The 21,678-nt window shown below is 37.1% G+C and overlaps 4 protein-coding genes across 7 annotated transcripts in view; all 4 read right to left on the bottom strand.

Moving 5' to 3' along the window:
• Window positions 1-4,154: 4,154 nt before the first annotated feature.
• Window positions 4,155-7,369, bottom strand: LOC107564468 (vitelline membrane outer layer protein 1-like). 3 transcript variants are annotated; one of them, XM_016249557.1, is made up of 5 exons: window positions 6,366-7,369; window positions 5,772-5,902; window positions 5,504-5,617; window positions 4,285-4,471; window positions 4,155-4,198 (listed from the first exon to the last, which is right to left on the bottom strand). In XM_016249557.1, the coding sequence occupies exons 1-4, from the start codon at window positions 6,570-6,572 to the stop codon at window positions 4,291-4,293; spliced, it is 633 nt and encodes a 210-aa protein (XP_016105043.1). In that variant the 5' UTR covers window positions 6,573-7,369; the 3' UTR covers window positions 4,155-4,198; window positions 4,285-4,290. The 3 variants fall into 3 exon arrangements, with proteins under 3 accessions (XP_016105043.1, XP_016105042.1, XP_016105044.1); XM_016249556.1 differs by having other exon boundaries at window positions 4,290-4,471; XM_016249558.1 differs by lacking the exons at window positions 4,155-4,198; window positions 4,285-4,471 and adding an exon at window positions 4,941-5,082.
• Window positions 4,778-21,678, bottom strand: part of LOC107564469 (vitelline membrane outer layer protein 1-like) — a 39,240-nt gene continuing 22,339 nt past the window's right edge. The window contains exon 5 of one of the 2 annotated variants that reach the window (XM_016249561.1): window positions 4,778-4,809. The gene's annotated coding sequence lies outside the window, so the exon portion shown is untranslated. Of the gene's footprint in view, window positions 4,810-18,020; window positions 18,055-21,678 lie in introns of those variants that run through there. The other variant, XM_016249560.1, reaches the window with a different exon arrangement.
• LOC107564470 (vitelline membrane outer layer protein 1-like) lies at window positions 8,748-12,257 on the bottom strand. The gene is made up of 5 exons (XM_016249563.1): window positions 11,895-12,257; window positions 11,521-11,654; window positions 9,783-9,896; window positions 9,158-9,339; window positions 8,748-9,086 (listed from the first exon to the last, which is right to left on the bottom strand). The coding sequence occupies exons 1-4, from the start codon at window positions 12,090-12,092 to the stop codon at window positions 9,159-9,161; spliced, it is 627 nt and encodes a 208-aa protein (XP_016105049.1). The 5' UTR covers window positions 12,093-12,257; the 3' UTR covers window positions 8,748-9,086; window position 9,158.
• On the bottom strand, window positions 18,150-20,999 carry LOC107564484 (vitelline membrane outer layer protein 1-like). Its single transcript, XM_016249577.1, has 4 exons — window positions 20,781-20,999; window positions 20,309-20,442; window positions 20,055-20,168; window positions 18,150-18,330 (listed from the first exon to the last, which is right to left on the bottom strand). Exons 1-4 carry the CDS (start codon window positions 20,985-20,987, stop codon window positions 18,150-18,152), a joined length of 636 nt encoding a protein of 211 aa, XP_016105063.1. The 5' UTR covers window positions 20,988-20,999.

Genomic DNA, 21,678 nt, shown 5'->3' with positions numbered 1-21,678 from the left:
GTATCATAGTACTGAGACTGCTCTCATTAGAGTTACAAATGACCTGCTCTTATAGTCTGATTGTGGTTGTATCTCTCTATTAGTGCTACTGGATCTTAGTGCTGCACTTGACACTATTGACCACAACATTCTCTTGCATAGACTAGAAAACTTTGTTGGCATTAATGGAAGTGCATTAGCATGGTTCAAATCATACTTATATGACCGCCATCAATTTGTAGCAGGGAATGAAGAGGTATCATATCGATCACAAGTGCAGTATGGAGTACCTCATGGCTCAGCACTAGGGCCGTTACTCTTCACGCTATACATGTTACCTTTGGGAGATATCATCAGGAAACACGGTGTTAGCTTTCACTGTTATGCTGATGATACTCAGCTCTATATTTCTTCGCAGCCCAGCGAAACATACCAATTTGAAAAACTTGCGGAATGCATAGTCGATATAAAAAACTGGATGATGAGTAATTTCTTACTGCTAAATTCTGAAAAAACAGAGATGTTAATTATAGGACCTAAAAACTCTGCATATAATAACCTAGAACACTCTCTAAGACTCAATGACTGCTCTGTCAATTCTTCGTCATCAGTTAGGAACCTAGGTGTGCTATTTGATAGTAATCTTTCCTTAGAAAGTCACGTTTCTAGCATTTGTAAAACTATATTTTTCCATCTCAAAAATATATCTAAATTACGACCTACTCTCTCAATGTCAAATGTAGAAATGTTAATCCATGCGTTTATGACCTCAAGGTTAGATTATTGTAATGCTTTATTGGGTGGTTGTTCTGCACGCTTAATAAACAAACTCCAGCTGGTCCAAAATGCAGCAGCTAGAGTTGTTACTAGAACCAGGAAGTATGACCATATTAGCCGGGATCTGTCAACACTGCACTGACTCCCTATTAAACATCCTATAGATTTTAAAATCTTGCTTATTACTTATAAAGCCGTGAATGGTTTAGCACCTCAGTATTTGAACAACCTCTTGTTACATTATAGTCATCCACGTTTGCTGCGTTCTCAAAACTCTGCCCATTTAATAATACCTAGAATATCAAAATCAACTGCGGGCGGCAGATCCTTTTCCTATTTAGCGCCCAAACTCTGGAATAACCTACCTAACATTGTTCGGGAGGCAGACACACTCTGTCAGTTTAAATCTAGATTAAAGACCCATCTCTTTAACCTGGCTTACACATAACACACTAATACGCTTCTAATATTCAAATCCATTAAAGGATTTTTAGACTACATTAATTAGGTCAACCGGAACCGGGAACACTTCTCATAACACCTGATGTACTTGCTACATCGTTAGAAGAATGGCATCGATGCTAATATTAGTCTGTTTCTCTCTTATTCCGAGGTCACCGGGAGAGTAGACTACAATGCCGGCTGTTCTGACTCACAGACTGTAAGTACGTTTTTTATATTTAAAGGATTTGCCACTGACGATTCAAACGTGAGTTTTGAGCTGTGTAGAGCAGCACTTGTTATTCGTCATTTCTCCGATCACAAATGCAGACATGGTTTTATGTTTGCGCGATGCAACGCAACGCGTAAAAAGACAGTATAAGTCATTATAATCAGTAATTATGTCCCCACTGGATGCAACAAATGCCTCGTTTATAATGGGTTTTAATGTTTTTATCTTTTCGCTGGTGAGGGGTGTAACATTTCTGTCACACGCTTGAGGCCAATCACAACGCACTGGATAGCTGGCCAATCAGAGCACACCTCGCTTTTCAGACCGATGAGCTTTGTAAAAATCGACGCGTTTCAGAAAGGCGGGGCATAGAGGAGAAACAATAATGTACAGTATGTGGAAAATAATGTATTTTTTTAACCTTAAACCGCATAAACACATTTCATTACACCAAATACACAAAATAATGTTATTTTTAGCAAATAACAGAGAAATGTTAAATGAGAACATTGGACTTGCCCTAATATAAAGTCCGGGCATTTGCTTACAGGTTTGCTTACATTTCATTTTCCTGAAGTAAGCCAGATCTGTTTATCCTTGTTTTTGTTCCAGCCAATATTCAGACAAATTATGGAAAGCTAAAATGTCGATGATCTGCATGTTAACAGAATCAGCTCAAATGCTGCTCATTGCCAGTAAAAGCATGTGCTCTTTGATTGGAACAGCTTTGATTGATGAGTTCTCAATATTAATATTTAATAGAAACTGTAAGCATAAATCAACACTGAACTTGAGTTCATGATACAAGAGCAATGAGGTCACATGACTCTCAGTGTCCCTGGTCATGTTCTTCCATTTCCATCTGATGAAACAATAACATCAAAAATATAGCCACAAGCAGCAATCATCTGGATCTGATCGCAAATAAATGCATCTACTTTCGGAAGGCCAAATAAAGTGCTTTTGCTTTCGCCTAGAAACACACAGCGTCTCCCTGACATGCTGCTTCAACACTAACTGCGGTTACTGAAACCACGCCTTCTTTCTTTGCGTGCACATTTGGGCGCATTATGCTAATATTTCCACATAGTGAGGTAGATATGTGGGGGCGTGTTGGAACGAGCCGTTTTAGGGGGGCGTGGCAGAGTCTTAACTTTGATAGTTGGTTTTGAGACTTTAGTCTTTGCAACTTCAGGGATCTTATCTATTCATGAACAGCTTGTAACACTCCAAAGAGAAAGGAAAACTTGAAATCGCATCATATGACCCCTTTAAAATTTGGTTGCTTGTATAAATACGAACAAATGATAAACTTATACTCTATTATGGCTAAATTTTGCAATTAATCCGCGGATCACATGCATGCCGAACCGTGGGGCTTGGTCCGTACGGATCACAGATCAACCACTAAGTGTAGTACCATAACATTCTCAACTTTATTAAGGAAGATGGGCCATATTTATACAACACAGATTCATACAATTACATAAAAGATGTCCTCAGCCTCCAATCAAAGTAGTCAGAGGTCAAAAAATACCCTGTATGGATATTAAGAAATATAACAACAATTAAAGGGATAGTTCACCCAAAAATGAAAATGTAATGTTTATCTGCTTACCCCCAGGGCATCCAAGATGTAGGTGACTTTGTTTCTTCAGTAGAACACAAACGGAGATTTTTAACTCAAACCGTTGCAGTCTGTCAGTCTTATAATGGAGGTGAATGGGAATCACGGCTTTGAGAGTAAAAAAAAACATACAAACAAAACCAAATGAAACCCTGTGGCTCATGACGATACATTGATGTGTAAAGACACGAAACGATCGGTCTGTGCAAGAAACTGAACAGTATTTATATCGTTTTTTACCTCTGATTTTCACCGCAATGTCTGAACTGTCCTGAGCGCGTCCTCGACAACCGGCACGTGACACGTCTTCTTCTTCTTCTTCTTGCTTTACGGCGGATCGCAGACTTATAAGTGCATTACCGCCACCTATCTCTCAAATGGACCATTGACACTCTATCTACAATCTCAATTAGGAGTGTCAATGGTCCATTTTGAGAGATAGGTGGCGGTAATGCACTTATAAAATCAGAGGTAAAAAACGATATAAATATTGTTCAGTTTCTTGCACAGACCGATCGTTTCGTGTCTTTACACATCAATGTATCGTCATGAGCCGCAGGGTTTAATTTGGTTTTGTTTGTATGTTTTTTTTTACTCTCAAAGCCGTGATTCCCATTCACTTCCATTATAAGACTGACAGATTGCAACAGTTTGAGTTAAAAATCTCCGTTTGCGTTCTACTGAAGAAACAAAATCACCTACATCTTGGATGCCCTGGGGGTAAGCAGATAAACATCAAATATTCATTTTTGGGTGAACTATCCCTTTAAGATGCATGTACGGGCACATACACTTTCTTGCCAAAAGTATTGGGACACACCCTTCTAATGAGCAGGTTTGACTACTTTAGTAATATTGCAGAGTGCAAATCTTAATGTAAAAGCATATAATGATATTGTAGGGAATTGTGTGCTTCTAATTTTATAGCAACCGTTTGGACAGGACCCTTTTCTATTCTAGCATGACAATGCCTCTTTGTATAAGGCAAGATTCAAAAAGAAATGATTGATTGAGTCAGTGTGGAAGAACTTGACTGGTCTGGCTGTTGTATGACATGGTTAATGTGAGCTCATAACAGTATGCTGATCAATTATTATGGTCCATCTCATCTTCTTGCTGTTCTTGTTGTCGTCCTCTAACACCTGAAAGAAAAGCCAAACTCAGATAAGCCAGCACTAACATCACGGAGATCTTCCAAACAGCACTGCAAGTGTTTGATTGCGTTCACATCACCTTAAACGCAGCAGTACATGCGCACGTCATTGAGAGCGGTGTCATCTCCAATGCCCTGCGGCTCTTCTATCCGTGTCTTGATACCACAAATCCCTTTTCCATAACATGTTTGACTCCAGGCGCTCCAATCGCCCCAGTGTGTGCCGTCACCCTGCAGTAAAGACCCTCCACTGCATGTGAACCTGGGAGAAGTTTGGGTGTGACAACATTATGATAAAATATGTTGTTTCAATCAATACTAACAAAACAAGGCAAAACTCTTGGAACTTGCAAGGCCTGTAGCACAAAACTGGTTCAATGGCTACTCAGCTAAGTTTGAGTTTATTTCGAGCAAACTTCAGTGAATATTGTCCAAATTATCCACAAATACGTTTTTTTTTTTTACTCTAAAACTGAGGTGCATAAACACAGATCAATGAGGCCTACAATCAGTCAGTTCATGTGTGCTTATAACAGTATGCTGATCAATTATTATGGTCCATCTCATCTTCTTGCTGTTCTTGTCGTCGTCCTCTAACACCTGAAAGAAAAGCCAAACTCAGATAAGCCAGCACTAACATCACGGAGATCTTCCAAACAGCACTGCAAGTGTTTGATTGCGTTCACATCACCTTAAACGCAGCAGTACATGTGCATGTCATTGAGAGCGGTGTCATCTCCAATGCCCTACAGCTCTTCTATCCGTGTCTTGATACCACAAATCCCTTTTCCGTAACATGTTTGACTCCAGGCGCCCCAAACGCCCCAGTGTGTGCCGTCACCCTGCAGTAAAGACCCTTGACTGCATGAGAACCTGGGAGAAGTTTGGGTGTGACAACATTATGATAAAATATGTTGTTTCAATCAATACTAACAAAACAAGGCAAAACTCTTGGAACTTGCAAGGCCTGTAGCACAAAACTGGTTCAATGGCTACTCAGCTAAGTTTGAGTTTATTTCGAGCAAACTTCAGTGAATATTGTCCAAATTATCCACAAATAAGTTTTTTTTTTTCTCTAAAACTGAGGTGCATAAACACAGATCAATGAGGCCTACAATCAGTCAGTTCTAAAAAGAAATACAAAATCTGAAAGAAAACAAATTGACAAAAAGATTTAATCTGAGATTTGGTGATAATAATGGGTGATTTACAAGCAATTTTTAAAAGACTGGTCATTTTAGAGCACCAGATTAAGTTAAAGGATTTTTAGCACAGCACAAAAGCACAAACTCACCTGATGTTGTTTGCGGCCGTATCGTCACCAAGTCCTTTAGGGCTTTCGACTCTCAGCTGAAAAGCAGTCAAGAATCCAGAAGGACACCATTTGATATCAGTCCACCGACCCCAGCTGAAGAAAAAACTAAGTTTTATTGATCAAACCAATCATTATTTTCAAGAAAATTAATTTGTCTAGCTTATGAAGAAACTAACTCTTAACGTAACAATTCTTAATAACTGCAAACCTGCTACATTATTACTCTTTAGACTCTTTAGCCCATTACCTGCCTACATCTGAATGAACTGAGGCGTAGCTGTGATACGAGTTTGAGGAGCCTTTACTATTCTTTTTAACGCAGTGAAGGCGAATCCCATTGAGTGCAGTATCATCCCTATAACCAATATGATCTTCCACCTTAAAAACAAAACAAAACAACAACACTTAGACAAATTTGAAAGAGAAAAGGATTAATCTTAACTCCAACCTCCAGTGTTCCTGGAGGTGCACCAACATCACACATTTTGAATGCCTCCCTTATCTGACCTATCCATTTTAGATATTGGAGTCTCTACTAAAGAGCTGATTAGTTTAATCAAGTTTGTTCAAAAATGTTTGTTGGTGTATCTTCAGGAACAGAGCTGGGAATCCCTGGACTAACCCAATCCATAGTAACATTCAACTTCATGTTTCTTTAGTATTAAGCAAAGCAGTCAAAAACTTGAGCAGGTGCAGTTTCCTTAGAAACACCTAGAATTGAATCACTAACAGCAACTCCAGGGTTTATTTTTTCTAAGGATTTGAACCTTCAACCCTCAGTCATCAGCTTACACTTTAAACCACCCCCATACTACTGTTATAAAGTAAATCCTCAGCTTACCTTTAGACTGAACCCTGCGGCGTACGTTCCAGTTGGACACATTTCTCTGTGACCCCACGACCCCCATCTCCCTCCATTCGGCACGGTCAGCTCTGATTTATAATGTCTGCTAAAGCTTCGCTCAGAACGTGTTCCTGCAGACTCAACACTCACCTGCAGTCCAGTAATGACTAGCAGTGAAAACATCATGCAAATGAAGTGATGCATTGCTGCAGCACTGGCCTGATGGATTAAAATACGGATGAAATTAATTAATTGATCAAGCAGACATAGAGAGCTAGTGCACTACAATAAAATTCTCAACTTTATTAAGGAAGATGGGTCATATTTATACAACACTGATTCATGCAACAACATACAGGATGCCCTTGGCATCCAATCAAAGTAATCAGAGGTCAAAAAATACCCTATATGGATATTAAGAAATATAACAACAATTAAGATGCATGTATGAACATATGAGTGTGTGTGTGTGTGTGTGTGTATGTTCTGTGTGTGTGTGTGTGTGTGTGTGTTCCTGGTGTGTGTGTGTGTTCTGGGTGTGTGTGCTTGGTTGCCGTTATCATATGGGTGCACCAGTGTGTCCGAGGTCTAGTTCTCGTTTTGTCTAGGTGTGACTATGATGTGCACATAATGAAAGGAAGTTACACAAGGGCAGTCAAAAGTGAAGCTTAAGAAATAAGAAAAACTATATAAGAAATTTAGAATTAGAATAAGAAATAAGAAAATTGACGTGATCATATGATGCTTGCATGAAGAAATAAATATTTGCAGAGCAAACTCAGATCAGTTAACTAAAGAATTAGTTTATTACATTATTAGTACGTTATTGGGTTTCACTTTATTTTGATGGTCCCTTTAACACATTCTGTTGACTATAAGTAACGTTGCACCTACATATCTACTAAGTCTCACTAGAGTGTTAGTGGAGTATTAGTGGACTGGTAGGGTTAGGGTTAGATTAAGTTGACGTACTTGCAAAGTTACTTGTAGTCAGTAGAATGTCAGTTGGGAGACCATCACAATAAAGAGTTAGCAGATATTAAGCACACAGTCTACTAATACTCTAATGAGAGTTAGTTGACATGCAATGTTACTTATTGTCAACAGAATGTTCAAAAGGGACCATCAAAATAAAGTGTTACCCATTATTGTTCCAGGCAGTGATCAAGACTACAATGCAAAACTTAATGACTAAATGAACTTGAATATTAAAATAAATGGCCTGCATGTAAACACACTTTAGACAAACACTGACTGATCAGATCAAATGCTGCTCGCTGAAACAGCTTTGCTTGATAGTGTATTTACATTTTTTAATGTTTCATGAGGTTTCAAAGAAAATAGATACTGTAAAACAGAAATAATACCTATAAGCAAAAATAAAACAATATTTTAATATTTAAAAGAACCTTTCTGCACTATAAAGAAACTTTTATGCAATGGAAATATTTCATGGATGTTAATGGTTCATTATGGAACCATTAATGCCAACAAAGAACCTGTATTTGTAAGCCTGTAGTATATAAATCAGGGCTTCAGACAAAAAAATCAACTAAGAAACAAAATGAGGTGCAAAATTATTACGGGACGATTACATATTATATGGGACGGCTGGCAACCCTATCTCAGGCAGCACTCAGCTAGGGCTGCTGTGAGTGCAGGCAGTCTAGAGACAGCATTTCAACCCCAGTGGCACACATCAAGTCTGTTTTAGTAACTGGCAATTTTATAGGTGTTGAAATTCCTTTAGCTCCTTGCATTCTTTCTTATCATAGACAACAGATTGAGAAAAAATATTTAAATATTTAATATTTATAAATTAGCAAAATGATAATCTTCATAGTCATTTTTTAGCTGAATGGACGCTGAGAGGTTATTCTGAGGTAAATGTTTTGTTACATGGCACTGTTTAAGCTTTACACGTTTTCCGCAGTTTGAAACACTGAATAAGCGATTACATGAGACATTTCAGTAAGTTGTACTAGGCTATCTTATAAAATAGCCTACCTTTTGATGTTCATTCATGTTCATTTCATACTATAGTAGTAACGAGAAGGATATGAGTTAGTGTTCCTGTAGAGTTCACTGTTCATTTCCAAAAAAAGCATTAATGGATAAGACTTTGAATGCATTGTAGGTCACTTTACACTCTTAAAAATAAAGGTGCTTCAAAAGGTTCTTCAAGCGATGCCATTGAAGAACCATTTTTGGTTCCACAAAGAAGCATTCAGTCAAAGGTTCCAAAAACCTTCTTTTGCCACAAAGAAGCTTTTGTGAAACAGAAAGGTTCTTCAGATGTTAAAAGTTCTTTATGGAACCATTTAGACAAAAAGGTTCTTCTATGGCATCGTGAAGCACCTTTATTTTTAAGAGTGTAGGTCGAACCGTCTGCCACATGCACTAATGCAATCATACATCTGATGTATAATGTTGTGATAAAGGATGTGAGACTACAAGTTGCTTCTCAGATAGACACTTTAATGCTGATATTTGGCACAAAAATAAAATAACAAGTGAGATGATTCAGTCAACCTGGGCTTTTTTGCAGGGTTTTGATCATCCTGTTAGTATTTTATTTTGTGATAATGATCAGCTGAATATGCATTTTCACTTACATGAACTGTGTCATACCAGAGTTTTGTTAGCTCATCATTGCATTCGATCAATTATTACAATCCATCTGATCTTTTAGCTCTTCTTGCTGTCGTCCGCTTACACCTGAAAGAAAAACCAAACTCAGTCGCTCTGCAGTATGTGGCAATCCGAGTGTTTGATTGCGATCGCATCACCTTAATCGCAGCATAACATGCTTGCGTCATTGAGAGCGGTGTCATCTCTCATTCCCTGTGGCTCTTCTACCTGTGTCATGATGCCACAAATCGCTTTTCCTTCACATGTTGAACTCATATAGCCCCACTCACCCCAGGCTGTGCCGTCACCCTCCAGCAAAGACCCTCGACTGCATCTGAATCTGAAAAAAAAGGTTTAAAAGAAGAAAAAAAACATTGTTTGAAAATGCAGACAGAATCTCGTAATCCGGTTATTAAAACAGATTTTATTGTATAACATGGAATGTCATGGAACGTGGCACGTTTTAAAAATGTACGTCTGCATATCTTAAAGTGAATGATGGCCACATACACTCTTAAAAATAAAGGTGCTTCACGATGCCACAGAAGAACCTTTTTGTCTAAATGGTTCCATAAAGAAGCTTTAACATCTGAAGAACCTTTCTGTTTCACAAAAGCTTCTTTGTGGCGAAAGAAGGTTCTTCAGATTATAAAAAGGTAAGAAAGAGATGGTTCTTTAAAGAACCTTTGACTGAATGCTTCTTTGTGGAACCAAAAATGGTTCTTCTATGGCATCGCTGTGAAGAACCTTTTGAAGCACCTTTATTTTTAAGAGTGTACTCACCTGATGTTGTTTGCGGCTGTGTCGTCTTCAATTCCTTGAGAAGATTCGACTCTCAGCTGAAATGCTGTCAAGAATCCAGAAGGGCACCATTTGATTTCTGTCCACTGACCCCAGCTGAAGAAAAAACACGAGTTTACTACCAAAAATTGAAAAAGGAAATTGATTTGTCTACTGTAGCTTATGAAGACACTGCTTCTAATTAGGGATGCTCCGATTGATCTGCCGGAGATCGGTATAGGCCGATAATCACATTTTATGACTCGATCGTTACTCATTAACGAACCAATCACAATTTGACACACACACACACACTCACACACACACACACAAACAAACAAACAAACAAAAACAAATGAAATCGTCTGCCTCATGAAATTTTTTTTTTTTTAAATGTAGTTAATATTTGCATCATTTATGATTTTTTTTACCCACACGCAAATAATTAGAATGCATTTTTTTTATTACCCGACCCGCGGATTATCCGCAGCGCCCGTGGATTTAACCGTGATCAAACTACTCCGTTTTGTTCTTTCAGTAGTTTAAATGTTTCTATTTCTTTTTTCCTCTTCAGTCTTATATTGGACAGTACTAAACCTTATGTTACATCAGACTTCTCCATGTTGGAGTTTAAATGCTTCTATTTATTTTGTCCTCTCTCTAGCATTGGACAATGTTAAATGAAACCTAATGAGTTGCATCAAACTACTCCAATAAGTTATTTTAGGAATATTTTTTATTTTTTAAATATTTTTTTTAATTAAATGTTTATTTTGTCCTCCACAGTTTACTATTGGATAATGTTTAAATAAACCTTTTGTTTTGTATTTATTTTTGTCTTATATTAAGTATCCTGATATACATAGTTATGCATAAACCCCATTTTAAAGGCATATTAAAATATATATATAAGGAACTGTATAAGGAATAATTTTTGTGATTATTTATATAACATTATTACATATGTTATAGACGGTTTCAACGGCAAAAACATAAACAAATATTGCTGCGCATGTGCGCTTTTGTGGCCCTAACTTAACTTCCGGTAAATAACTTCCAAATAGAATCAGTAACAACAGCTAAATAGGCCCTCTAGAGTAGATTATTTCTGATAACAAGCAAAATATGTTTGCTGCGTAAATCAGACGGACTTACTGAAAATACAAATTCATTCTCTGCCAGCAGGAGGTGCTTTAAAGTGGGAGAAACAGAGGTTTCCCCGGTACCGGCTGTACACAAAGCAGAGCTCTTTATCAGACATTACATGCAAGATTAAATGAAAATGACATCGAAATTTTTCTAAAGATAGTCTTCCTTCATAAATACAGTGATATAAAAACACCCGCGCCTCGTTTTGATTTTTAAACATGAAGTACATGCTCATGTTTATTCAACAAAGCCTTTTGGAAAATTGGTCAGTTTTGATATTGTGGCAAGCACCACAAATAAATACATGTATGGGAAACACATCCCACAGCACAACCACCTGAGCCCAACTTCAGTCTACTCATCACCTTATCTTTAACTGCGTTTGTAGCCGGAGCCATAGCCAGACTGATAAACAAGCAAAGACCGGAAGTTAACTCAGGGCCAGGCGCGTGCGCCCGATGAAACCATCTGTATAAAGCTTGAAGCATCAGAATCGGCATCGGTATCGGCTGATCCCCATGACAAGAAATCGGTACTCAGTATCGGCTGCAAAAATCTGCTATAACTACTATAACTACTCTGTAGACCTTACCTTCCTACTTCTGACTGAACTGAGGCGTGGTTTTCATATGAGCTTGATAAACCTTTGGACGGATCGATGCAGTGAAGGCGAATCCCGTTGAGTGCAGTGTTATCATCCCAAAAGCCATAGGAAAGTTGTTCCACCTTGAAAAAAACAACACAACACCCTAAATTTAAAAGAGCTACAATCAATCATTGAAAAGTTAACTGTAACCATCCCATAGTAACATTCATCTTTGTGTCCTGTAGTATTAAACAGGTGCAGTTCCCTGGAGATACCTGGAATTAAATGCCTAACAAATAATGATCAGTCACCAGCTCACGTTTAACCACCCCCCCCCCCCCCCCCCCATATTACTGTAATGGATTCAATGCCGGACTTGCCTTTAGACTGAACCCTGCAGCGTACGTTCCATTTGGACAGATGTCCTTAAACCCCCATGATCCCCAATTTGTTCCATAGTACACATTCAGCCACCATCTGTTTTTTCTGTAGATGTCTGGATCAGAATCCATTATGAATGTCTGAATGCTCACATGCAGCCCAAGAATGACTAACAGTAAAGAAATTAAGTGATGCATTGCTGGAGCTCTGGCCTGATCGATAAAAAATACTGATGAAATTAATTCTGTTTGATTTCTACACCAGAAACTGATCCAGGGTCAGTAAAACTGCTCAAAGGTACAATAGTTTCTTCAAATCCAGAACAGAAAACCTGAGCCGACTGCAGTCTGTCCGCAGAATATGCATTTTCATGGCTTATAAATATCATGATATCCTGGTTCTAGCCAATCAGCAGCCAGTAGCGCAGAGTGCACATCAGTGACCTGCATGTGGTTGAAAACACAAAAATACAAACACTGATCCAGCAAAATATCTGTATGCTTAACCGTAAATGTCCCTGAAAACTGTTTTTCTTGGTAAAATGCCTTTGATTTTGTGTTTTTGATGAGTGAAATATTAAGCATGCACTGCAACAGAGAATGTAAGACCTTGAAATAAATTTGCAATCTGCAATTTGTAAGCATTTGCTTACAGGTTTATTATTTCCTCAAGTGAATAAGAATGATTGCAAGGAAGCAAGTGTTAAAGGAAGTGATCTGCTAAAAATGATCATCCTGTCATCATTTAATCAACCTAATGTGGTTCCAAACCCGTATGACTGTCTTTCTTCTGAGAGGCACGAGGAGAATTTAAGTGTCATAAAAGTATGTTCATACACACTGTAAAATCTAATTAGTTAACCTTACTTTAAAATGCATGCAAGACGATTGCCTTAAAAAACTAAGTCAAGTAAAAAACTTTTTAGTTTAAAAAACTAATTAATTTTAAGTAGTGCTGGGCAATGATTACATTTTTTAATCGTGATTAATCGCATTGTGCACAAAATTCAATAATGCATTCAAAAGTAGTGTATTGTGCACTTTTTTCATTTAAAAGTACTGCTATATGAGCAAAAGTGCAATAACATTTGGTTTGCAATCACTTTAAACAAATAAGGTGCTTTTTTTGCAGCAGTATTCCTTTTACATAGTAGCAGTTAAAATATTTGAAAAAAATATATCAAATTTGAAATGTAACGCAGGGAATTCTGGGAATGTCAATTTACGGTTATTCACCGTAATGTCCAATACAGTTTTTCACCGTATATAGTAGGGGAATTTACCGTTAACCATTTAACAGGTTTTTACTGTAGCATTTTTACAGTCTTTTACCGTTAAATTCACGTTCATTTTTTACAGTGTATTTTGGTTTACGAAATTGAGCAAAAACCAATATTGTGTCAAATGTAAGTCACTTAATTTTAACTTCTTGTTTATTGAACTACTATTGTATAAAATCAGTGTCACATTGCAATTATGTTGATATTCAGAGAAACATCTTGGTCGTGTGATGTTACTTATAATCTAAAAAAAAAAAAAATCTACCGCAGTATGCATCTATAACTTTCTGTGAGTGCTGTTACTCTCATTTATCTTGATTTCTGGCATGACGTCAATAAATTATCAGTCGCGTTTACACTGAATGCAACAAAATCAGAATCATTCTCACATAAAAAAAATTTTGGTGAGTGGAGAAAGATATATCCGAAGAACAAATTCAGATTAGTTAACTAAAGAATCAGTGTTTATTCATATTATTGCTCCAGCCGGTTATCAAGACAACAGTGCTAAACTAAATGAACTTGAATATTAACGTCAATGACCTGCATGTAAACACACTTTATATAAACACTGACTGATTGGCACAAATGCTGCTCATTGCCAGTAAAAGCATGTGCCCTTTGAAACAGCTTCGCTTAGTTACTTTTTTTGGTAACACTTTATAATAACTTACATTAATAAATCATTAACAGACATTATTTTTTGCATAACAGGTCATTAGTTAACTCTAACCATCCCATAGTAACATTCATCTTCATGTCCTGTAGTGTTAAACAGGTGCAGCTCTCTGGAGATACCTGGAATTAAATAACTAATGAGTAATGATCAGTCACCAGCTTACATGTTTAACCACTAAGCCACCACATATAAATCTAATAGATTCAATGTCCAACTTACCCTGAGACTAAACCCTGCGGTGTATGTTCCAGTTGGGCACATGTAAACCCTCCATGACCCCCACTCCATTCCATTGGACACATTCAGCTCTGATCCATAAAACCTATCGACGCTTCGCTCAGAACGTCTTCATGTGGACTGCACACTCACCTGCAGCCCAATTATGACTAACAGTAAAGAAATTAAGTGATGCAATGTTGCAGCACCGGTCTGATGGATTAAAACAGTGGTGAAATTAATTATTCTTGATTTCAACACCAAAAACTGATCCAGGGTCAGTAAAACTGTTTAAAGGAACAGCTGCCTGATTCTTTCAGAGCTGCTTCAGAATAATTTTATACAGTTTATAAATATTGTGATATCCTGGTTCTAGCCAATCAGCAGCAATGTCAATGACATGTATGTGTATATATATATATATATATATATACAGTATATATATTGTATATGAAGAGTTAATTTGCCAATACAGATAACTTGTTTTTAACAATTCCCAGAAAACACGTTTTTTCATTGTGCATTCCAGTTAATCTCAATCAAACTGCAGTTGGGTTATTTAGATTAGTTTAAAAAATAACTAAAAATTACAGCTAACTAACACAATAAAAACATGATTATATAATAAAAAACATGATTTTTGAAAATTTTAGAGAGTTATCTGTTTTTGCAAATAAACTCTTCATTTATATGTAAACATCTGTATGCTTAACCTTTAATGTCCCTGAAAACTTTATTTTTTTTGCTTGGTAAAATGCCTATAAAATGTTGAGTTGCTTGTTTGATTTTGTATTTTTAATGAGTTAAATATTAAGCATGCACTGCAACACAGAGAATAAAAGACCAACCTTAAAATGAATAGCAGGTGACACCAGCGTCACCTTGATGTAGCCTACCAAGTGCTGTGCAATAAATAAATAAATAATTAAACAATAACAGAACACACAAACAATAGCAGAACACAATTTATAGATCTGCTCATATTAAAAACTTTTGAGTGGTAGTGTATATGTATAATGTCACCATGTTTGCTCTGTCTTTGTCCGATCATTGTGTTGCTCACATCCATTTGTTTTCTCGTGCAGTTTCTGCTGTCTCCCGTTTTTCCTGCTGTCAAGTTTCCTGCCACTGTTTTGGATATTTTGGATATTGCACCCACGACATCTTGACTCTTGTGCTGTTTATTTGTTTGTTTGTTCCTAACAACTGTTTAACTACACTCGCAAGTGAATATCAAGTAATTTTGTGTGATAGTTAAATATATTCTTAATAAACTACAAACAAAAAAATATATAAATTACATTTTTCCTCACATTCTTTCTTGTAGCAATTCCCTCTCAGTCACATACCTGACTGAATGGCTCATTATGCAGCTCATTATGTGGGCCTTTGTCTTCTCAGGTGTGAATCACACTATTAGGCTATTCATGATCATTCACGCCTCCTCTCATACAGCTGTTCTATACAAAAAGTGACTTAGAAAATTTTAATGAATATATTGTTTTCTGTGAAAGAGTGAACAGGATAATTTTCACATCATTTTGAAACAAAAATTCTAGGCTACAAGATCCAGTTCTCAAAAGTATTGTGAACAAATATTCTGTATGTGCTTTATGGCCTTATTCAAGTGATTTAAAAATGTTAGTTTTTCACTAACCACGCATAAACATTGCTTTCTCAAAAACACAATCATGTACATACATGCTGCTCACATATTATTGTAGCCCAGTTGGTGCCATTTTGTTTTATTAGACTTTGGCCATTTATATGTTTACAAATATGCACAAATATCAGGGCATGTCAAAACTTCTCCAGGGCCTCAAAACACCCTCAGAGCCCCAGAGGGTTAATTACAATGTTTAATTGTTTGGGAATTGAGGATACTAATTGTTAAAGTTCTGCCAGCAAAATTCTTGTCCAATCTCACTTGATACAAGACTTCAGGAGCTCAGCAGTCTGTGATTGTTGTTGTCTGATTCTCCTTTTCACGATGAGCCATACTTTTTCAATAGGAGACAGATCTGCTGGCCAGTCTAGCACATTCACTCTGTCTACGAAACCACACTGTTGTAGCACATGCAGAATGAGAGCTGGCATTGTTTTGATCTAATAACCATGGACTTCCCATGAAAGACATCATCTTGATGGCAGTATATATCTCTGTATAATCCCAGTATATGCCTCCATGTCAATTGGTACCATCGCACATACTCTGTTTGCTCTGCTGCGCCCCATACTATGACAGATGTTAGCTTTTGTTTCTGTCACTGATGAAAGTCTGGATGGTCCCTTTGGTTTTTGGGACTGAGAACTCGAAATCCATTTTTCTCGGAAACAAGTTGAAATGTGGACTCATCTGAGTACAGCACAAATTTTCTTTTTGACTATCTGAGATGAGCTCTGGCCCAGAGAACCCAGCAGCATCGCTGCATAGAATTGATGTATAGCTTTCTCCTAGAGTAACAGATATTCAAGTTGCATTTCTTGATGCAGCAGCAGACTGTGGTAAATGACAGTGGTTTTCTGAAGTACTCCTGAGCCCATGTGGCTATATTTAACACCGCAGCATGACGGCTTCTTATGCAATGCCATCTGAGGGCTCAAAGGTCGAACACATTCAAGTGAGGTTTCCTGCCTTGCCCTACATGTACGTGATTTCTCTGGATTCCTTGGATCTTTTCACAATATTATGTATGGTAGTTGGTGAAAGACCTCAATTGCAAAATGTGAGATTTGTTTGTATGACACTTCTCTTGTGAAATTTGGCACCATGTGATGAGCCATTATCCAGCTTTGCTTGCAAAGTCTGAGATGCTCCTTTTATACCCAAACATGATACCCTGACCTATTACCAAGTCACCTGCTTACTGTGAACCGTTTCAAAAGAGTTTAACATGGATATTTTATAACCTTTTCACTTTTATTTTGCCTCTGTCCCAACTTTTTGTGTGTTGTGTGTTGCAGCCGTCAAGATCAAAATTTGTTCATATTTATAAAATACATTTACGTTGGTCAGTGAAAACTTTGGAAATATTTTCTTTGTACTTTTGTCAATTAAATAAAAGTTAAAGAGAATGAACACATCAGACTCTTGATTGTATTGTACTTTACAAAACATCCCAACTTCTCTGGAATTGGGGTTGGACAACTTGATTTCTGAAGTCATAGTAATTTGTACGAAGAAATAAATACACATAACTACAGAATCAGTGTTTATCCATATTATCCTTCAAGAAAATAATGCAAAACTAAATGATTGTTAAAGTCAATAAACCGACTTTAGACAAACGCTGACTATACGGGTCAAATACTGCTCATTGCCGGTAAAGCATGTGCCATTTAAAACAGCTTCGCAGATGTTAACTGATGGACTGCAGTGCTGTGGATTACTTGTGGACTATCGTGATGTTTTTATCAGCTGTTTGGACACCATAAAAAAAACTCCTTTCAAATGGCATTGCTTGGACCTTTTGGGAATTTTTAATTTTGATATTTAATGGGTTCACAGAAATGTAATTATTTATTGTAAAGATTCTTCTCATGCTTTGATATTAAAATTAAAGTTATTGGAAATGTGCCTATTCTCCACAAAGCATTTCTTCATTTTATGATTAGTCAATCATGAGACATAAAATAATGAATGAGATGCAAAGAAATATTCAATTATTAATTACTTCTGATAGATGATTTGAATAGATATTAGGATATAATTATGAAAAATGACAGGTAAGCGGGTTGACAGCTTTATAGATAATGTAGAGTATTGAGTTTATGGATTTGAAATGCATGAACTGAAAAGACACACTTTGCATTGCCATGTAATAAGTGCGATGTACTGTCAGCCTCTGCTTTGTGCTGAGGTCCTGATCACATTAGGCTTTATTTTGTTCAGGCTTTTATTTGGTTAATGTGTGCTTATAACAGTATGCTGATCAATTATTATCCATCTGATCGTCTTGGTCTTCTTGTTGTCGTCCTCTAACACCTGAAAGAAAAGCCAAACTCAGATAAGCCAGCACTAACATCACTGAGATCTTCCAAACAGCTGTGATTCGAGTGTTTGATTGCGTTCACATCACCTTAATCGCAGCAGAACATGCGCACGTCATTGAGAGCGGTGTCGTCTCCTTCTCCTTGTGGCTCTTCTATACGCGACTGGATTCCACAAATCGCTTTTCCTACACATGTATGACTCCATTTGCCCCAATCGCCCCAGTTTGTACCGTCACCCTGCAGTAAAGACCCTCCACTGCATGTGAACCTGGAAGAAATTTGGATGTGACAACATTATGATAAAATATGTTGTTTCAATCAATACTAACAAACAGGGGCGCTGCTAGCAATGTTGGGCCCTATGAAAGAAAATGAGGTTGAGCCCCCTACGGCACCAAACATACAAGCCAACCTAGTTATCCAAAATCTTTGAGCGGTGGGGGATTGTAAACAAAAACCTAATATTAAACAGCCCAAACACTTATAGATCAACATACAAATGAATGAAGATGGCGTTATATAAGAATTAATATATATTTGTGCTTTTAGCTCAATAATATATATATATATATATATGTGTGTGTGTGTGTGTGTGTGAGAGAGAGAGAGAGAGAGAGAGAGAGAGAGAGAGAGAGAGAGAGACATATATATATATATATATATATATATATATATATATATATATATATATATATATATATACTGTATATATTAATATTTGTATTATTTTAACAGGATTTTAGTAAATGCTAACCTCTAAATTATGCACCATTTATATTCTGCAATATCAGGGTGTAACCTCTAGATGGCTGTATAGCCCTATATATAAATACATATAAACCGTTTGTTACTTGAATCAGGTTATTCATTGATATATTTTCAGACATTATTAAAGACTACATTTAGTAAAAGTTGAAATTTAAATGTTGATTTTAAGTGTCAGTTATTATTAAATCTGGACAGGGAAAGCATTTTGTTAGGCTACTCATAGCTACAGCGTGATCAGTCACACGAAAGGGCAATATTTTAAAACATAGAATTGAGTGTTAACATACCATGAATAGAGACGCTCTGTGGTTGAGATGTGTATCCTATTTTTAAAAAAATCTGCATCTCAATCAGCAACTGGTAAATTGAGATTCCAGTAGCTTTACTGACATGATAAAAAGGCTTTACAAAGCATTGACAGCGCTTCAAACCAATGGTGTTGACCATTATCCAATTTAGAGGCTACAATTCATAGTCTTCAGTCACATGACTGGCTCGAAGACCTGTTGGACAAAACATCCACAGAATTGCAGCAAAAGCTCAATTTTCCATTTGTTTCTAATCCATAAATATTTAGATATTTTGATGACCGGACTTACATCTTTGTCGGACTCGAAAACATCTCTAATTTGACAGTTTACCATCTGATCTCACTCAGTGACTAGGCTGCATAGGACGGGACGGAACCATGCAGTGAATGGGGGTGGGGTAATTTTGCCGGATATGCAGAAATAAGCCATAATTTTTTATTTGTAACTCTTTGGTAGATACATTTATAATTTCTATTGCATTACTAGTAGTACTGTTAAACAGATCTCTGGGAGCCCCAAAAGTGCGTGGGCCCTTAGAATTGTCCTAACTTCCCCCCCCTTAGCGGCGCCCCTGCTAACAAAACAAGGCAAAACTCTTGGAACTTGCAATTTGACCAGAGACCTGTAGCACAAAACTGGTTTCAATGGCTACTCAGCTGAGTATTATGAGTTTATTTTGAACAAACTTGAGTGAATATTAACCAAATTATCCACAAATGTTTTTTTTCACTCCAAAACTGAGGTGCATAAGCACAGATCAATGCGGCCTACAATCAATCAGTTCCAAAAAGATTTGGTGATGATAATAAAGTATAATAATGAGTGATTTACAAGCGATTTGTAAAAGACCGGTCATTTTTCACCAAGAGCACCAAATTAGCATTTTCAGCACAGCACAAAAGCACATACTCACGCGATGGTGTTTGCGGCCGTATCGTCACCAGCTCCTTGAGGCTTTTCGACTAACAGCAGAAAAGCATTCAGGAATCCAGAAGGACACCATTTGATATCTGTCCACCGACCCCAGCTGAAGAAAAAATACAGAGTTTTATTGATCAAACCAATCATTATTTTCAAGAAAATTAATTCGTCTAACTTATGAAGAAACGGACTCTTAACGTAACCACAAACCTGCTACATTATTACTCTTTAGACTGAACCCATTACCTGCCTACATCTGACCGAACTGAGCTGTAGTCATGATAGAGCCTCAATAAGCTACTAAGCGCATCAATGCAGTGAAGACGAATCCCGTTGAGTGCAGTGATATCACCCTTTTGAGCATAGGGAGCCTTGTCCACCTTAAAAACAAAGCAAAAACACAACACTAAATTTACAACAACATTTCATATTTTGGATGTCTTTCTTATCTGGCCGATCAATTTCAGGTCTTGAAGTCTCTACTAAAGAGCTGATGAGTTGAATCAAGTGTGTTCAAAAACGTTTACTGTTGGTGTGCTTTCCCTGGACTAACCCAATCCATAGTTACATTCCACTTCATGCTTCTTTAGTATTAAGCAGTCACAAAACTTGAGCAGGTGTTTGAGCAGTTTTCTTCTAAGGGTTTGAACCTTCAACCCTCAGTCACCAGCATACACTTCTCACCATTAAACTGTAAATAAGTCAATTCTTAGCTTACCTTTAGACTGAATCCTGCGGCGTACGTTCCAGCTGGACACATTTCCCTCGGACCCCACGACCCCCATCTCCCTCCATGCGGCACAGTTAGCTCCAATCTGTAATGTCTGTTGACACTTCGCTCAGAACGTTTTCCTGCGGACTCAACACTCACCTGCAGCCCAGTAATGACTAGCAGTGAAAACATCATGGAAATTAAGTGATGCATACTGTAGCTGCAGCACTGGCCCGATGGATTAAAATTAATTAATGGATCAAGCAGACATGGAGAGCTAATGCACTACCATAAAATTCTCAACTTTATTAAGGAAGATGGGTCATATTTATACAACACCGATTCATGCAACAACATACAGGATGCCCTTGGCATCCAATCAAAGTAATCAGAGGTCAAACATGACCCTATATGGATATTAAGAAATATAACAACAATTAAGATGCATGTATGAACATATGTGTGTGCTTGCTTGCCGTTATCATATGGGTGCACCAGTGTGTCCGAGGTCTAGTTCTCGTTTTGTCTAGGTGTGACCATAATGTGCACATAATGAAAGGAAGTTACACAAGGGCAGTCAAAAGTGAAGCTTAAGAAATAAGAAAAACTATATAAGAAAATTATAGTTAGAATAAGAAATAAGAAAATTAACAGTGTTCATATGATTTGCATGAATAAATATTTGCAGAGCAAGCTCAGATCAGTTAACTAAAGAATTAGTTTATTGCATTATTAGTACATTATTGGTCCAGCCCAGTGATCGAGACAACAGTGCAAAACTAAATGACTAAATTAAATTGAATATTGAAATCAATGACCTGTAAGTAAACACACTTTAGATGAACACTGACTGATCAGATCAGATGCTGCTCATGAAAACCGCTTTTCTTGATAGTTATTTTTT

The sequence above is a fragment of the Sinocyclocheilus grahami genome, unplaced genomic scaffold, assembly GCF_001515645.1.
Source record: "Sinocyclocheilus grahami isolate Dianchi unplaced genomic scaffold, SAMN03320097.WGS_v1.1 scaffold939.1, whole genome shotgun sequence".
Lineage (NCBI taxonomy): Eukaryota > Metazoa > Chordata > Actinopteri > Cypriniformes > Cyprinidae > Sinocyclocheilus > Sinocyclocheilus grahami.
The sequence above is the reverse complement of the archived record's forward strand: the minus strand, read 5'-3'. Positions and strand labels throughout refer to the sequence as shown.

Bases quoted from the DNA above. Each gene is read 5' to 3' on its own strand.
- LOC107564468 (XM_016249557.1), bottom strand. From the start codon at position 6,572: ATGCATCACTTCATTTGCATGATGTTTTCACTGCTAGTCATTACTGGA. The intron at 5,903-6,365 runs GTAAGCTGAGGA...TTTGTTTTTAAG, and splicing joins CCGCAGGGTTCAGTCTAAAG to GTGGAAGATCATATTGGTTA. The intron at 5,618-5,771 runs GTAATGGGCTAA...TTTTTTCTTCAG, and splicing joins GTTCATTCAGATGTAGGCAG to CTGGGGTCGGTGGACTGATA.
- LOC107564470 (XM_016249563.1), bottom strand. From the start codon at position 12,092: ATGCATCACTTAATTTCTTTACTGTTAGTCATTCTTGGGCTGCATGTG. The intron at 11,655-11,894 runs GCAAGTCCGGCA...GTTTTTTTCAAG, and splicing joins CTGCAGGGTTCAGTCTAAAG to GTGGAACAACTTTCCTATGG. The intron at 9,897-11,520 runs GTAAGGTCTACA...TTTTTTCTTCAG, and splicing joins GTTCAGTCAGAAGTAGGAAG to CTGGGGTCAGTGGACAGAAA.
- LOC107564484 (XM_016249577.1), bottom strand. From the start codon at position 20,987: ATGCATCACTTAATTTCCATGATGTTTTCACTGCTAGTCATTACTGGG. The intron at 20,169-20,308 runs GTAATGGGTTCA...TTTTTTCTTCAG, and splicing joins GTTCGGTCAGATGTAGGCAG to CTGGGGTCGGTGGACAGATA. The intron at 18,331-20,054 runs GTGAGTATGTGC...AATTTCTTCCAG, and splicing joins ACGGCCGCAAACACCATCGC to GTTCACATGCAGTGGAGGGT.